The sequence below is a fragment of the Raphanus sativus genome, chromosome 4 (genome assembly GCF_000801105.2).
Source record: "Raphanus sativus cultivar WK10039 chromosome 4, ASM80110v3, whole genome shotgun sequence".
Lineage (NCBI taxonomy): Eukaryota > Viridiplantae > Streptophyta > Magnoliopsida > Brassicales > Brassicaceae > Raphanus > Raphanus sativus.
The window spans coordinates 5,280,943-5,298,901 of NC_079514.1; the positions used below are offsets into that span (position 1 = coordinate 5,280,943).

Below are 17,959 nucleotides of genomic sequence, written 5' to 3' on the forward strand. Positions count from 1 at the left end.
TATATTATGAGCGAATTTCAAATAATAAATTTAGAGAGAAAACAAAAGAAAAAAAAAGTTGAAGAAATTATATTCTCTTAACTTTTTATCTAACTTCTTGGTGTATACTACTTTTTATGTGATAATGTATGTGTCTTCACTTGCTTTATTTTCACCACTTTTGAAATTGGATGAGTGGCTTTACCTTTTTCTCAATAATTTTTTTTTGTTATTTCGTAGGATCTTTGAAGCTTTATCTCATACCAATTCAAAATGTTGGTTGAGAGACTTTTTCTTCAATATAGGCTTTTGTGTTTCTTGGTTGGAACTTGGCCATTAAGAAACATATGTCAGCTCCAATATCGATAAAGAAGTCCATACTGGCTAATCATAACTTCATAAGCCAAACTTCTTAACCATTAAGTAACTTCCCGCCCAACTTTATATCATTTTGGTTCATGAATTCATCTAAAGTTTGAATATACGTGCAAACTTTCAATATGTAAGCTAAAACTTTGATCATTAAAAATATTTTATATTTATCAATTATACCATCACCATTAGTACTCATTGCTTAAAGGGTTTTGTTTTTGATTGCAAGATATTCTATGCTAATCAACTTTCTTTTTCTTGTCACAATCAACCATTTAATCCACTAAATCACCACTGTTAATTTTCTTTGGTCTCAGGGATTAGGTAGAAAGTTTAAGTTTTTTTCCAAGAACAAAACAATAAACAATTCTGACCATTACTTGTCAGATAAGTATAATGGCCCGACTTAACACGAGCAAATCAATAAGTACTTATTATCTTAGCTTTTAAGGCCAAGCTCAAGCTGAACTCTCACACTTCCTTGGGCCAGTTAATGCATCAAACATGTGAAAGATATAACTAGATCTGGTTCTTTGGTTCTGCTACTGAAACTTTAACATGTGGAACAGATGAACATTGAGAGATTAAGCTCAAAGAACAAGAACCTAATGAATGCTGGATGCACCTACTATAATAAGAACGTAATGGAAGGTAAGAAATTGAGGGCCTTCTAACGATGTTCCTTACTATTTAGTATTTAAATGGTTAAAGTAAGAAAAGAGAAAAAAAGATCAATTAAGTCTTTCTTCTTACAAGCCTGACATAAACTCTGCATTTCCCACCTTGAATGAAGCAATATATATCAAATTTTTAAACTGTAGCCCAACAAAGATACAATTCCATTGTTAATTGGATATATACAATAATACAGTGTGACAAGATACAATTCCATTGGCACATAATAAATTACACGTATACAATGATACAAGATCGAACTCCAGTGGCACATTAAGGTAGAATCTGCCACTGAAGATATATAGAGATTATTAAGACTTAAGAGGAATGCACATATATAGAATCAAAGATCGATACATATTCTAGCTAGTTTGATGATTATCAAAGAATATGCTGGAAGCTTTATGTCTTGGACTTGAAAGGAATAGCTCTGACGACTATCTGATGGTACAGAGCAGCAAGAGCAGCACCAATGAATGGACCGACCCAGAAGATCCACTGCAGATATAGAAAACAGAGGAATCTCAGACATGGATAAAATTACCAACTTAAGTAATAGTTTTCCCTATAAAGCTCAATATTTGATGCAAGTCATAACTATCACACTTAGTACAACTGTTGACGTGACTGAAAAGGAACTTACATGTTCGTCCCAAGCATGATCCTTGTTGTAGATGATGGCAGCTCCAAGACTCCTGGCCGGGTTAATACCAGTTCCAGTGATTGGAATAGTGGCCAAGTGCACCCAGAAGACAGCAAACCCAATTGGAAGCGGAGCCAAGATCTTCAGAATGTTCAATGACCAAAGTACACATGAGTTAGGTTCTATGCGAAGAATATAAATCAAAATCAGCAACAAAAATATCCAAGAAGAATATAGTTTTAGCAACATACAGGGACATGGGAGTCTCTGGCACTTCTCTTAGAATCAGTAGCTGAGAAGACAGTGTAGACAAGAACAAAAGTTCCAATAATCTCTGCACCAAGACCTGAACCCTTTGTGTATCCATGAGCCACCATGTTGGCTCCACCTCCGTTAACCTGATACGGCCCTGGCTGAAAACCCTTGACCACACCAGCACCACAGATAGCACCAAGACACTGCATTACTATGTAGAAGAGAGCTCCTGTCAAAGAAAGCTTCCTCGCCAAGAACAAACCGAATGTCACCGCCGGGTTAATGTGTCCTCCTGAGATTCCGGCAGTACAGTAGACAAGAGCGAAGATCATGCCGCCGAACGCCCAAGCGATGCCTTGTATACCAACGGAGGAGCACATGTTGGGAGCTCTCTTGACGCCCATGACTGTTAAAACGGTGACGTAGAGGAAAAGGAAAGTGGCTATGAACTCTGCTATGCCTGCTCTGTAGAAGGACCAAGATTTGAGCTCGCCTGGTTCGAAGAACGGAGCCGGAGGTGGTTCCTTGTAGTCCTTACCCTCCGTCTGCGCCGCCGTACCGATCGGCTGCCTCTCCGGGAACTTGTTTGCTCTCACATTCACGTCTTCTTCTTTCCCCTCCATTGTTTCTCTTCTCTCTTATTATGGAAGAAAGTGAAACGTTGAGGCTCTGCTTTTATAGTCGGAATCATTTAAACAAAAAATATATATATATATATCATTTACAAGCTAATCACTTGCTAATTGAGTTATTTCCAAATCTTCTGTGTAGTTATTAATTCTTATTTTTTTCTATATATTATTTGTTTTTCATTTTGGTATAGTCTGTTTAATCATTATTTGTTTTTTCTTTTGGTAAAAATACATTATTTGTTTTTGTAAACATGTAAGAGTTTAAATCCGTTTATATGTTTTTGGGATAAACGGTTTGTTTAGCTTTCAACATTATTTAGCTTATAATAATTTTGCAACCATCATTGGCTGTAGGTATTAGGTAAGATGGAATGGACTGACAACAGAGAAAACGAATGTACATAAGATTTAAGCAACCGCTACTTCTGTATAATTGTTAAAAACCAAATATATTACAACTCAAGTGAAATGGACATATCCAACATTAAGTTTCTATCAATTTATTTAAATGATATTATTCTCATACAGTGCAGAATACACTCATATCGATCGTCAATACTGGCCTACAATCAAAGTAACCCTCGTCGAAAATGTTGATGCATTATCTACAGACTAGATTTTGATCCGTCTTTCAAAAGGCGAATATATTTTTTTGTTTTATATATTTTTTTGAGAAATTTAATTTTATATTTGTATCTTTTTAATCATATATGTGTTTTTTAATTATATTTATGTAAAATATTTTTTTAAATAATTAATAATTGGACTAAACCTATATCAATATGTCATGTTGTTGTTTTAACCGGATAGATGATTTATCACTATTACCTAAAACTGAATATGGCAAATGATTAAAATATTTTATATTTTGTGAATAAAGCAAACCCAAATTGAAACTCTTGTTAGTAAAAATTCGGGGTTGATTGGTTGCAATAAACTAAAGTCACATTTAAGAAGATATTATGATTTATAAAAGTAAAAGTGTGATTGAAACTAGTATGATTAAAATAAAATGTTAAATCCTTGATAATTAACTTTAAATTCTGTATCATCCCATTTCACTTTTGTATTTCTGACTTCTTAATTTTTGTTTATTTAATAATTTATTTGAAATACTTTTATTGTCACAAAATACAGCAAAAAATCTTTTTGCAGTTTATTAGTACATCGCTTTTGCTTCAGCATATCCACAAAAGGATAAAAGAAAGGAGCCACTTGTCAGACATTGTGTATAGGTTATTGTTTGGTTCAATGTTTTCAGATTTTATTTACTTTTTTTTTAACACTAGAAAATTATATATTCATTCATAATTATACAGATGTTTAACCCTAAAGCCAGCGAGTTACATTCCAACTCCTAGAAACAGAAGCCAACAGACAAAGAAAAGTCCTTGGAGACAGTAACCGGAAACAACCGGAAACTAAACAACAACGCAGTCCAACCCATAAACCAAAATACAACAAAAATCATACTAGATCACTAAGAACAAAATACCTAAATAGCGGAAAAACCTGAGTCAAGTCGGAGTATAGAAATAGCACAACCAAAGTCAAAATTATTGACGTCTGTAACTCAAGCTTGGACCCATTATATTGCTCCCAAATAATTGCAGAGCCAGAGAGTGCAAACGCTTGAAACCAAACGAGGAAGACGAGGAGTAAACTTGTTTTGCCATGCGACTTCCAACAACTTGGAGAGAAAACGAGACAAAGCTCCTAACTTGAACTGGAGTCAGAGAATCACTTCTAAGAAACAAAGATTAAAACACTCCACTTGAACACAGATTCTCCACCAATTGAAGTATCAACAACATCACACCAAAAGATCTGAGCACGAGAAAACGAAGCCAAGTGCGGATAACCCACATGCAAAGGTCAACCACCGTAAATGGAGTCATAGACACCACATGCAAAGCTTTCTCTTCAACTTTCTATTCAAGATCAACTTCTGGATCTAGATCATGATTTAAGAAAACAAAGGTTTTTAGAATGGATGCTAAGCAAACAAAAACACCGAAAAAGAAATAACTATACAGACCAACGCCGTGACTACGAGAGTCACTGAACGTCGGCCGGAAACGAGATCAATAAAGTTGAACGGTAAAAGTTGATCGGTGGTAATGAGAGAAAGCAGAGAAAATAAGAGAGAGAGCAGTTTTAATATGGTATAGTCTTTGATCTAAAAAGAGAGATTTATCAGATTTTATTTACTTACTTTTAGATTTTTATCCTATATTAAGAGTTATTTAGTTACCTTTTAGATTTTTATCCTATATTTTTATATTATTAATGGTTTCAAATTAGTGTATATCCTACATAAAACCCATACCATAGTTGCTCTGCTTCTTCATTTATTGTTTGTATAAACATTTTAAAATAGTTGATTTTCCATGAGGTCATCTCATAAGTTTATTCTGCTGATTTTGTCAACTATAAGTCTCACCAGTTTAGTTACTGAGAGTCGAAAAACAATACCATCTGAAGAGAAGAAAAGAGAGTTGGAGAAACTACTCAACCATATCAATAAACCTGCAATAAGAAGTTTCCAAGTAATCTTAGCCTTTTGTTTTCTTTACTTCTGAAATGTTTCCTAAAAATTACAAAAAGTTGAACATGAAATTCATGTTATTTTTCTATGTATTGTTCCGAACTTCCGATGTATAACACAAGTCACTGTTACAATGACGGTTTAAAAGCAGATTTAGGAAATGACAAATATAAGAGTTATAGGAAATATGTATGTAAGAGATTTAAGCAAATTTAATGTTGTAGACCTATTAAAACCAAAGGTATTTGCATTTTGTTTACGAAAAAACTGAATATAACTTCTAACCTCACTTTGGGTCTCTGTTATATTTGGACTGACCATGTGTCTTTTAGAGTGCAACAATCAAACTCGTTTCAGAGCACATCACCTTTTCTTTGCCTTTTATATTTCAACAGAGCAAACATGGTTATATACTGGATTGCATCGACATTCATAAGCAGCTAGCCTTTGATCATCCTTTGCTCAAGAACCATTCTGTTCAGGTTTTTCTTTTTTTTGAAACACTTCTGTTCAGGTTTTATTCTACAAAACACAAGTTAAAACTATTACAGATTTTTTTTTCTTTTTCTAATGGATTCAAATATCATATGCAGTTAAATCCTACAACTATACCTAAATGGACAAGAGATAACAATACTTCTCAAGAATCAACTTCTCTTCCATTTCAGCAAGAAGAGGACATAATTTGTCCACCTGGGACTGTGATTATTAAAAGAATTACACTTGAAGATCTTATACAATTCCAACGTTTAGAATCCTTACGATTCAAACCAACTTCAAAGGACAGGAACGATGATCCACCTGGTCATTATGTAAGTATTATTTCTTGTTCACATAGTTGAGGCCTCCTAAAAGAAAAACCCTAAGGTCCCTAATGTGTGCTTATAATCTTTTTTCTTTTTATTTTGATTATATTAGACTGCCGTTGCTCAGTACTATGCACTCAATTTTGGTGGAAAGGGAAACATTAATGTATGGGATCCACAAGTCGAGCCTGATCAATATAGTCTTTCAAGTTTATATGTCCAAGGCGGCCGTAGAGAAGACTTTGAGACCATCTCTGCTGGATGGATAGTAAGTCCAAATCCAGTTTTTACTTAAAATTTCATAATAATATAAAAACCATAAGATTGATATAAAAAGAAATATCTCCCAGGTGTCCCCTAAACTGAACCAGAATCATAGTAGCTTATTTATATCCTGGAGTGTAAGTTTCTCAAAAATATTACAAGTTTTGACTTCATCATATAGTTCATCTGCACTGGTAAAATCAGTCATTTTTTTTTAATTCAAAACAGGCGAACAAGAAAGGTTGCTACAATACATTATGTCCCGGGTTCGTACAAGTGAGTCGCAAGTTCTCACTAGGAACTGTTGCCAGACCAGTTTCCAGTTATGGTGGTAAACAATATCATCTAGAAATCAGCATATATCAGGTATATAGCACCAATTTCTCAAAATTTCCCATATCGGAACTCGAAGTTAGATAGACAGTTCGATTTTTTTCACTAGAAATGTGAAGTAAAATTTTCTCTATAGATCGATGAGTATTGTTTTCTCAAAACCCAACAAAATTAAAATGTACAAAATTAGTTTAGTGTAACCAAATAGAATAAATCAAAAATCATGAGTTTGGGCTGGCTTCATCAGATAAAATTGCACTAAATCGAGAACCAAACCCAAAAGAACTACAACTGTTTTTATTTGGTTTTAGTTTTTTTTTTAACTAAGACATACTGGTTTTGGTTTAAACAGGAACGTCTGACAAGAGATTGGTGGTATGTGCTAAAGGGCGAGCCAGTTGGGTACTGACCAAATCCATTGTTCCATTATAATGGTCTAGCAGAGGGTGCAGATAATGTTTGGTGGGGAGGAGAAGTTTTCAGTGAAGATAAAAAGAGGATAAGCCCAATAATGGGAAGTGGATTTGTCCCACAAGATGATTTTGGAAAAGATGAATAAAGTGATCGACCATGATTCAAGAAAAGTTACGATGCCACCAGTAAAAGATTTAGTAGTATACGCAAGCAGTCCAGCTTGTTATAACGTCAAAACGATATCACGTCGTGGTGAGTATTGGTCTAGAGCTATATTCTATGGAGGACCTGCAGGATGCGCAGTTCGTTAACATGTCTTAAATTAACACCTTATCCTTTTAGACTGTAGACTCTATTAATTAAGTAATTTCCTTCTTTTAGACTCATCTTCGTTAAACGTCGAGCTCGTATCACAAAAATGTTCCTTAAGGAAGGAAGTGAAGGATGTCAAAAAAAAAGGAAGTGAAGATGAATAAAGTTTTTGTTTTAATTCTCTTTTTATAATTTTAAGTTCATCTCAAGAACCATTCTGTTTAAGTTTCTAGTCTATATAACAAGTTCCCTACTTTAGGACAAGTAGAAATTCCTACGAGATTTAATTTTGTGTATAGATTAGCATTAGCTAATTTTATAGATGAAGGAGAAACGTTTATTTTCAGTATTAATTAATATACATAATTAAATTTCAGATCTTTTTAAGCCTTTAGTCAATAAAAATTTCAGCTCTTTTTCTCCTTTTAACTCTCTGTGATCGTTAAAAACATAAGTCCAAGATAAAATAAATTTCATAATTTATTATAATTTTAACTTTCTTTGACCGTTATTGGGGTTTTCCATGGAGTTGTAATCACAATTTTAATTGTAATATAAAGTTGCTCCTTACAATAGATTCTTCTGATTTACCATAAATAATATCATTTTTTGCAGAAGCAAAGATAATATCCTCATTTGGAGAATCATCAATGGCTACCTTCAACAATTTTGTGTTACAACTTCTGCTAACAATCACTCTTATATTAGTCGTTGAGGCAGCTCGAGATCAACGAGCAATACCATCAGAAGAAAAGAAGAAAGAATTTGAGAGGCAACTCAAAGCTATCAACAAACCTGCAATCAAGAGTTTCAAGGTTATCAACAAACATTTCGAGCAGACTGAAAAGGGTGAAATATATGATTGTATCGACATTCACAAGCAACTAGCCTTTGATCATCATCTGCTCAAAAACCACACTGTTCAGGTTTTTGCTAACTACATAATTCTTCTTTTTATCAGAGATAGACTTTATATGCAGACTAAATTGGTGGATGGATTGATGTATATGCAGATGAAGCCCACAAGTGTACCTAAATGGATCACAAGCAAAAAAAATTCACAGAAAGTTGATCCCCTGCAGCTTCTGCCAAGGGGCATAAGTTGTCCAGATGGAACAGTAATTGTTAAAAGGACTACAACGCAAGATCTGTTAAACGCGCAGAATTTGAAATCAATTGGATTCAATAGCCATATACACAGTCTTACAGAGGGAAATAACATTGATTTAACTGGACATCATGTAAGAACTTTACTATGCAGTCACAAGGAGCATATCTCTGCTTCTGTTTTCTTAGTGTCTTTGTTCTATATGGTTTATTAGTTTGCAACAGTTGATTATAAATATAGCACTGTTTCTGGAGTAAAAGGAAACATCAACCTATGGGATCTACAAGTGTCACAAGATCAAGTTAGTCTTGCAACCATGGCTATTGCTGGAGGTTCTATAGAAAACCTGGCCAGCATTTCAGTTGGATGGATGGTAAGTCTACCGTCTTGTTTGTTCGATACTAGTTTTTTTTCTTTCCAAAAGGTAGATCAGTGGATTGTTTGAGAAAAATGTTTGGAATACTGCAGGTCAATCCATTGCTCTACCAAGATCACATTCACTTGTATACCTACTGGACTGTAAGTTTTTGAGAAACTCTTCAAAGTGTTAGGCTAATATTTTAACAACTTAACCGGTGTCTTGGTTCTATGCATTTGGTGGTTGGTTGAAACAGGCAGATGGATATCAAAAGACCGGCTGCTACGACATAATATGTCCAGGATTTGTGCAAGTCAGTAGGAGGATACCACTTGGTGTCCTTCTTAAACCAGTTTCAATTTATAATGGTACACAGTACCAGATGGAATTAAGCTTGCATCAGGTAAAAAAAAAGCTCCATAGTCTCTAGTGATCTATTCTTTAAGTCTTTTGCACATTCATCTTTTTTAAAAATTGGGAACAGGATCGTGCCACGGGAGATTGGTGGTTTATATTTGGTGGTGTGAACGTTGGATATTGGCCAAAGTCTTTATTCATAGCTTCAGGCTTAGCCAAAGGAACAGATAAGGCATCGTGGGGAGGTCAGGTGTACAGTCCACTGACAAAGAAGAGTCCATTTATGGGCAGTGGGCATTTCCCAACTGAAGGTTTTGGAAAAGCAGCGTTTATAAACGGTATTGAAATCATTGATGGAAAGGGAGAAGCTTTGATTCCACAGATCTATACTATAAAGAGACATGAGAGCAGTCCAAATTGTTATAAGGCCAAGTTTATTCATGACGATGATGATCCTTGGATAAGAGCTGTTTTCTATGGAGGTCCTGGAGGCTGCACAGGTCAATTAGGATCTGAAGAGTCACAAGGTGTTAAGAATTTAGAGAAGCTATAACAGGACTCTAGATATTTGAAGTGCATTCATGCACTACATATGGTTTTATGAATAATCAAGCTAGCATTGGAATCCAAGCATTACATTTTGTTTTATGAATAATCACTAGCATTGGAATATATGATCTTCAAACAACTTCCAGCAACAACTTAATAAATGTGTCCGACTTTCAAAGGCTAAAATTATAACCAAAGTTTTTAAATGTGTCACAATCAAGTTATTGTAAATTATCATCCTTTCTGTTTTATAATACCAAAAATTAGGGGTTGCCGTTCGGATACCCGTTCGGGTTCGGATCGGGTATTTCGGATTTTCGGGTATTTCGGTATAGAAGTATAAAACCCGTTCGGGTATTTTTATACTTCAGGTCGGGTTCGGGTATTTTTAATTCGGTTTCGGTTCTTTCGGGTCGGGTTTTCGGATATTTAGATTTTGCAAAAAAAAAATTAACTTCTTCATTTCTCAAGTTTTTTTTAATTTAAAAATATAATTTTTACTTAACTCATATTTTATTTTTAATACATTGAATGATTTGAAGATAAAATCTTAACAATAAAAGATACTAATTTGATTATTGTTTTAAAATTTTAACTGTAGCTTTTGTTAATGCATGAAACAAAAATTTAGACATACATTTTAAACATTTTAAATGAGTAAAAAATCACTTTTCTTATAATTATATGTATATTATCTAATTTTGAACCATGTGTATAATTAATATAAATATTTTGAATAAAATTAGAGAAGTAAACTATGAATATATGGTTAATGGTACATAAGTTCGGTTATCTTCGGATATCCATTCGGGTTCGGGTATTACCCGTTCGGGTTCGGATATCCAATTTCTCATAATTCAATACCCGTTCGGGTATTTTGCTACTTCGGTTCGGATTTCAGTTTGGGTTTTTCGGGTCGGGTTCGGGTGCCACTTCGGATATCGGTTAAAATGCCCACCCCTACCAAAAATGAATTGTTAACAAGATGTGGATTCTACTGTTTAAACATTTTCCTCTGATAGATTATTTATACCTAAAAAGCCCTTTTAATCATTCATAGCCTAGCTTACCCCTACTCCTTTACCCATAAACTCTTAAAAGACAGCTACATATAGAATATAATGTCTGAACTTCATAGCTCTCTGCACCTTCCTGTGTTAGATTTAACACAACCGATTCATTCCTCTGTTCTGTCTTCTCTTTCTCAGGCCTGCAAAGAGTGGGGATTCTTCTATGTCACCAATCATGGAATCTCTAAAGAGATGTTCAACAGAATCTATTCTTTGTCAAGAGATGTCTTCAGTGTTCCTCTTGACTCAAAGCTCAAGCTTGCTCCCTTTTCTTATACCCCTCGGTACATCGCCTCTCCTTATTTTGAAAGCCTCGTTGTCTCTGGACCTGATTTCTCCGGCTCTGCTAAAGCATCTGCTGATGTTTTGTTTCAAGATCATGATAAGCCAGAGTTAAGGTTGTCAGTACTAGAGAAATTTTATGTTTTTTTTTTGTTTTTACTTGTTAACCCTCTTACTTATCTGTTATTGTTCAGGGAAACACTGCAAGAATATGGCGATAAAATGGCGGAATTGTCCAAAAGACTCGTGGAGATACTCTTGATGATGACCTTGGGAGAAGAAACTGGGACGAGATTCTACCAAAATGAGTTTAGAAATTGTCATGGATACTTAAGACTAGTGAACTACACGCCTCCACAAGACGTAGAGAAGCAAGAAGAGCTTGTTGAAGGTCTTGGGGTGCACACGGATATGAGCTGCATAACAATAGTCTATCAAGATTCAGTTGGTGGACTTCAGATGAGGTCAAAGGAAGGGAAATGGATTGATATAAATCCGTGCGAGGATCAGCTTGTTGTCAACATTGGAGATCTTATGCAGGCTTGGAGCAACGGACGGCTGAGATCGTCTGAACATCGAGTTGTATTGAGGAAGCAGGTTAACAGAGTGTCTCTGGGGTTTTTTCTCTGTTTTGAGGATGAGAAAGTGATACTTGCCCCGCAAGAAATTGTTGGGGAGGGGAATTGCAGGAGATACAAGTCGTTCAAGTGTTCGGAGTATCTGAAGTTCAGGCAGAGTAATGAAGTAGGGAAGTTTGAGAAGATTGGTTACACTGTTAAAGACTTTGCTGCACTAACACTGCTTGAACATGATGATCCTTGAGAGAAAAAAACTAGTATGTCAGTTGAGAGATTACTAAACCGGTTCCCGGTTATGAAAGGGAAAGCTTATACAATTTGTGTGACTTGTGATTGAGTGTCATGCAATATTAAAATAACAGCTAGTGGAATCAAAAGCTGCTTTTGGATTTCTTATATTCTTTTGTGTAGAAAACCTTTTCTCTGAGTCTTTCTATAACCATCTAGAGTAATGTTTTCAGAGGTTATTTTAAAAGTGGGCGTAGTAGTCAAGTTAGATTCAGCTTAAGTGGTGAACAAAGAAGCATAAGTGTGACCCATAAGTGATTGCGTCCTGAAAAGGATTTGAGCAACACTAAACACAACTTTCTTGAGCCTTACTGTCTCATTCACCAAATACTTTATAAGAACCACAGTTAACCTAAAGCATGCTTCAACTTTCTTGGCTAAGCCAACAGAGTGATAAACTTACACAAAATCTGTAATAAGAAGTGTCGTAAAACAATAGCCCAACTCTTATGTTGTAATATTATGAAGACAACTTCAGCAATAGCCGACTTGAATAAAAACAATTATCAAAGAATTTATTTGCCAAGTTGATTGTTTACCAACATAATACAACTTTTATGTAAATAGAGCTTTTATCTAACTTAAGAAGCGATGTCAAACCAAAAAAAAACTAACTTAAGAAGCAAGAGAAGCAATCATGTAAAACTTTTGTTAATGCCCTCAAACATGTGTTGCATGTGTGCCTAAGATGATGTTTGATGTAGTGCTGTGGTGGCTTTACGTTATCGACTTATATATTGATGCAGCATATGTCGGCTCAATATATTAAATAAAGTGAAGATCCTCTACATGGTCCACAGAGAGTATAACTTTGCTACTACATTTTTCAAAAGCTTCATGGTTAGCAGTTCGGAATTCAACTCGTTGGAGAGTGTTCCTTTCGATATTGAGGTAGAAAACATAAAGCGGCTTAGATACATTCTTCATACGCAAAACAATGTCACCTGCGGCAGTCACTCCAACGACAGAAACATCCCCACCAACGACTTCGTCCTTCCATAAAGTGGTAACATCACTGCATTCAAAGAACTGATTCGTCTTCCAAAAAGTGTAGACATGTTCCGACCATTCCGAGTTTGGGTTTTCAACATCCTTTATAACTGACATACACAACTTGAGGGAACACTTTTTACCCTTGGGGTCATGACGATCCAGATCCAAAAGGTTATAATCATACTCCAGAGTAATCACGCCTAGTTTACCCTTATAGTTTATCAGTTTAGTATTACCCCGGTGACTAATAAAATCAGTGTACGTTCTTTTCTCTCGTTCCAAGAAATCTTTGTAGATAAACTTGAATTCCTCAGACCTAACATGAAAGCAAACAATCAGATGAGAAAGTCCATTGTTTTGTGTAGCAAAGAAATACAAAACCCCATTGATGCATATCTCTTCATGCAAACCACGCGTAGAAAAATGTTTTAAGGGACAATAGAGCTCCCTCCACGAATTGCCTCCAGTCCCTCCTAGTGTCAAAACTCGATCCGGCTTGTCAAAGTTTATGGACAATACCTTAAACTGTTTGTCAACCGGATCAAACCCTAAATAGTTTCTCACACTCAGCATCCCTACTTTGGGTAAAAGAGCCAACTGTCCCGTGCTAGGGTTACATATCACAATCTCCTTAGGTCCACAGAAATAGACCAAACCCAAGGCATGTCTACAATAACTTGTAAGCCTGTCTTTAGGTAACTTCATGTGAGAGTCGGCGGTAACTACAAGAGATGACGACTTCTCATATGGATTACTAGGCTGTGACGACGAGAAAAAACACAAATCGTTACCATCTCGTTTAACGGAGAATAAGATACGCGGCCGAGCCAGGGACCTGGTGAAGAACAACTCTTTGAAGTATGGACTGGCAAGCATAGAACTCCATGGCTTTGAAACGCAAGAAAACCTAGCTATTGATTTGGCTGGCAATTTCGAGAGTATCTCTGTGATGAGATCAATGGGGATAGAATATGAGTTTTCTCCTCTTCTCATGTTGAGTTCGAAGGGTTTGAACTAGTGGCACAGAAACGATCGAAAACCCTAGAAATCGCTTTCTAGAAGAAAAAGTAAGAATTATTATTTTTGATGGGATGTTTTTTTTTTTTTTGCTCTCCTTTAGAACGACTTATTTATAGTTAAAATTTAACCAAACTGATAAAAGAAATTGTTAGATATTTATAAAGAAATTAAAAGGAAAAATCTAATAATCTTAAGTGTTTACTTGCTGATCACGTTATTATAAAATTTGAAAAACGCTATTAATCAAATAAGTGGCTTTGTAAACAAGTGAGAACGTAACAGAGATTAGAAACTAATTGGCGTTTAATGCAACATGTTTTCTTACACAGCATAAATACTGATAAAGATCAACTGAAAAGTCGATGAACTACAGAACAAGGAAGCTCAAGAAGGAGCAAACAAAACGAGTCTTAAAATAGATTAAATTATTTCTTCACTGAACTCTTATTTTATGGGAACTGAGACCAGAATTCTACTACACAGGCATCAGCGTTGAGAGGTTCTTGATGAGAAGGAAGACCTTGGGCTTCCGCTTCTAAATGCATATCTACCTTCTTCACTCCGCCAAGAATCACCACCAGGTCGCTCACCTCCGTTGCCACATTGGTCTCCTTCGACCAGAGGTGGAGCATTGTTCCTGCCACTATGCTGTGGTCTTCTGCTTCCCCATTGGTCATCTGAGGAGCCCGAAACTTCAGTGGCTTGGCTAAGCCTGAACTTAGGAATGTATTTTGCAGACGACTGTGAAGGACCTGCAGCATCTGAAGGAAACTTTAGTGACACTTCTCAGATAAGACACATCAAATGTTATTGCATATTCATGACTATAAAATCTTATTAACCTCTCTGCTTACGAGCTTCCTCTTCTTCCTGAAGCTTTCTTATTCTTTCTTCTTCACATTTCAAGTAATATATCTTCTTTCTTTTAACATCTCTCTCTTGTTTCCTGGCTTGAAGATGCTCCTCTTTCTCTCTCTTTTGTCTCTCAAACTCGGCTTCTCGAAGCCTAATCACTCTATTTTGGAATATTACCTGAAAAAATAAAAGATTTTGATTTGAGTTACTTGATAATAAGAATAAAACATGATATTATAGCATCATGAAGACATCATCACTGACCATGTTCTCAACAAAAGATTCTGAAGATAACATTCTAGTCACCCTGCGTTTCTCCTTCAGTTCACTCTCATGACGTTCCCTGCTGAGCTCGACCTCACGCTACACAAAACATAAGAGACTATAAGGACCTTTGTATGCCTCAACTTAGAAACCACTGTTAAGAAAAATAGTTCACCTGTTGCTCCTGCTCATGAGATTCTATTTCTTCTACGAGTCTTTGCTGATATGCAGCTTCAATCAAAGGGGTAGACTCTTCTCTCTTTGCTCGTTCCAGGTGATCCATTCTTTTGGCAAGTTTAAGGAGCTTTCTCTCCATTTCTTCTACCTTTATCTGGTGATTCTCAGTGTTCTCTAGCAAAGCCTGAGCTTTCTCAAGCTCCCTCTCTTCTATCTCCCTAAGGATTCTTTGTCTCCTCCTCTGCTCAACCTCTGAGGCAAGTCTCTTTTGTTCCGCCTCTTCGGTTTGCATCCTAAGCTTAAGCTTTCTCTTCTCCTCTTCATGTTCCTTCAAAACAAAACACAGAAAACAGTGAGACTTTGTCTCAAGTGATCCAAACGAAAATGAAGTATGATTGACGCCTAAACACATGTTTTGATGTAAGAAAAATACCATCTCTAATAGCTGGCGCTCTTGCTCCTCCTTCCTCTTTTCAATGAAAGATTGCCTGGCAAGCAATCTCTTATGCTCCTTTTCAACAGTCTCCACTAGATTTGGTACTACTATGTCACCAAGCTTACTTGAAGCAGGGAATAACATAGCTCTTACTTTGTTCATAGTCTCAGCAAATATAGTCAGAGGATCTCTCAACCCATCAGACTCATTACCCTGAAAACATGAAACAAAACAACATCAAGCAAAACTATCAAAAAGTTAATAGTAAAACTACTTAAATGCAGAATAGACTAACCAGATTTCCAAAAGTTACAAAACCCTTCACATGATCAACTTTCATGGCTATAAAATTGTGTTTCACAGCTTCAACTGATATCTTCTCAACGTCTGAAAAGTCCAAGAAAGGGACCAGCTGAGCTAGAAACTCAATTCTTATCGTCTGATACATCTTAGACACCTGAGAAAAATTGTAACAGTAGATTTGTGGGTACATGCAGAAGTATAGGTAAAAAAAAAGAGTGCAACTTACATGTTGAAGCAGCTTCAGAGTAGCAAGCTTCTTCAAAGAAGGAACATATTGAGAGAGTTGTACTTCTGGTAAAGAAGGAGCTGTTGACAGCTTCCCACCTAGTTTGGAGATTCTATCTAGCAAAGGCTTAGTGTCGGAACCGAGATCAAGTGGGTGAAACTCATGCTCTAGTTGATGGTAAAGATCTTTGACCTCCTGAGTTGCACAGCTCAAAACACCACTTGAAACCTAATTGAGAGATAAATTATGTCAAAACACCAAAAGAAAATAAAAATGTCACAAAAGTAACAATTCCAGCTAGAGATGCTCACCAGCTCTGACAAAAGTGATTCCCTAGAAAGCTGAAATAAATAAAACAGATTGAACTATAGTCAGCAAGCAAGTAACAAAGGATGTAACATGATAACAGCATAAGAAAGATAACTTATGTTACCATATCCCTGCTTTCGAATTTAAGTTCAAGATTGAAGCCTATGAGATTAGCCATCTTCAAATTGCCTTCTTTCTCAGTTTCAAACTCTAAACGGGAAGCACCACGAGCCTGACCAAACGGTGGAACAGAGAGTGCCGCCAAGACAACAGATGAAGCTAGTAACTGCAGATCCTTCTGGCTTAACTTCTTATTGAAATTCTTCTGCAAGCTAAACAGCTTCAGCCAAGCATAAGCATGGTAAAGATGGCTAGAAGAAGTCCAGAAGATCTCAGTCAATTTGGAATAGTAAACCACCAGCAAAGATGACTTGGGAGTTTTCTTGACCATGCACATCAATCCATATATATCTTCAACAGAGCGAAAAGCTTCCTGCAAAAGTAAGGTACATGAATATACCGATTATACACTCTATATTACACAGAGACGCGAACATTTATACCTGCCAAAGTCCAAGCTCAGTAGCAACTTTTAACTGCTCAAATCTTGTGTCTAGGTAAAGTTGCAAAGTCTCAGGCTCTGTCAAGTCAGGACGGTCCCTCTGGTCTCTGTATTTGTCAAGGTTCGCCAAATTGTTTCTCATAGTTTCGCAAAGCCTACGAAACTCTGTTGGTCTTTTATACTTCTTGCAAAACTGGAAGGCTTTATGTGCCGTGATCTACAAGAAACAACAATGAATATATCAAACAAAAAAAAGCTAACAAGAATGTAATTGCCTAGGAGAATTAACTAAACTAACCGCATACAAGGCTTGCAACTTCGAGTTGTTTCTCAATATCTCAAGAACCGTTCTGTATGTTTCCCACAAAGAACTTCAACCACGGTGTAACCTCGAGACCATCTACATCAAGAGCCTCCTTATCAAGGGCCTCCTCAGCTTTCTCAGTAGCAAGACGTACGAGTTGCTTGGTTACTTCTTCAAAGGAAGTCACGTTCACTTGCTGACAAGAATTACGGTACTGGATCAATCCGTCTTTGGCAAACCTGCCCATCTTCAAGTCAACGCAAAGCTCCACGAATCTTAACATAATCTTCTCGTGTGGTTTCTGCCAAGATCTGAAGCCCCTTGAGGTAATGAGATCGTGAAGCACCTGGAGAGCATCTTGTTTCTGCCCAACGTTTATAAGCTCTGCAATGGGGCAACACAATTTCAATTCGTACAGCCGGAAGTAAACTTCATGGTCAAACAAAGATTAACTAAATAGCACAAGACGTGGGCTCAAAGGCATATCAATTTGTAACTTTCCTTCTGCACGCTTTTTAGTGCATTCTCCGGATTGAAAAAAAATCGCCATGATTCAGACTAAACGGTTTAACTAGCAAACTCTTATTTAGACCTGTAAGAACGGCATTAATTTAAGGAGAAAGAATTGGAACTTGGAACTTGAAGCACGATTCATACTATGAAAAAATAGTTTATAGGCGACTAGGC

At 36.2% G+C, this 17,959-nt stretch overlaps 4 protein-coding genes and 2 pseudogenes across 4 annotated transcripts; 3 read left to right on the plus strand and 3 right to left on the minus strand.

Annotated features, from left to right (window-relative positions):
- Positions 1-1,181: 1,181 nt before the first annotated feature.
- On the minus strand, positions 1,182-2,580 carry LOC108855451 (probable aquaporin PIP1-5). Its single transcript, XM_018629282.2, has 3 exons — positions 1,921-2,580; positions 1,670-1,810; positions 1,182-1,524 (listed from the first exon to the last, which is right to left on the minus strand). Exons 1-3 carry the CDS (start codon positions 2,545-2,547, stop codon positions 1,429-1,431), a joined length of 864 nt encoding a protein of 287 aa, XP_018484784.1. The 5' UTR covers positions 2,548-2,580; the 3' UTR covers positions 1,182-1,428.
- Positions 2,581-4,946: 2,366 nt separating this feature from the next.
- On the plus strand, positions 4,947-7,257 carry LOC108850072 (uncharacterized; annotated as a pseudogene).
- A 586-nt stretch (positions 7,258-7,843) lies between these two features.
- LOC108855448 (uncharacterized) lies at positions 7,844-9,756 on the plus strand. Its single transcript, XM_018629281.2, has 6 exons — positions 7,844-8,159; positions 8,247-8,474; positions 8,556-8,714; positions 8,810-8,860; positions 8,956-9,102; positions 9,184-9,756. The coding sequence occupies exons 1-6, from the start codon at positions 7,884-7,886 to the stop codon at positions 9,607-9,609; spliced, it is 1,287 nt and encodes a 428-aa protein (XP_018484783.1). The 5' UTR covers positions 7,844-7,883; the 3' UTR covers positions 9,610-9,756.
- Positions 9,757-10,725: 969 nt separating this feature from the next.
- LOC108853263 (gibberellin 20-oxidase-like protein) lies at positions 10,726-11,909 on the plus strand. Its single transcript, XM_018626699.2, has 2 exons — positions 10,726-11,073; positions 11,152-11,909. The coding sequence occupies exons 1-2, from the start codon at positions 10,727-10,729 to the stop codon at positions 11,777-11,779; spliced, it is 975 nt and encodes a 324-aa protein (XP_018482201.1). The 5' UTR covers position 10,726; the 3' UTR covers positions 11,780-11,909.
- Positions 11,910-12,333: 424 nt separating this feature from the next.
- LOC130510689 (putative F-box protein At5g42430) lies at positions 12,334-13,916 on the minus strand. Its single transcript, XM_057007254.1, has one exon. It carries the CDS (start codon positions 13,807-13,809, stop codon positions 12,589-12,591), a length of 1,221 nt encoding a protein of 406 aa, XP_056863234.1. The 5' UTR covers positions 13,810-13,916; the 3' UTR covers positions 12,334-12,588.
- Positions 13,917-14,137: 221 nt separating this feature from the next.
- On the minus strand, positions 14,138-17,879 carry LOC130510530 (eukaryotic translation initiation factor 3 subunit A-like; annotated as a pseudogene).
- Between the last annotated feature and the right edge of the window lie 80 nt (positions 17,880-17,959).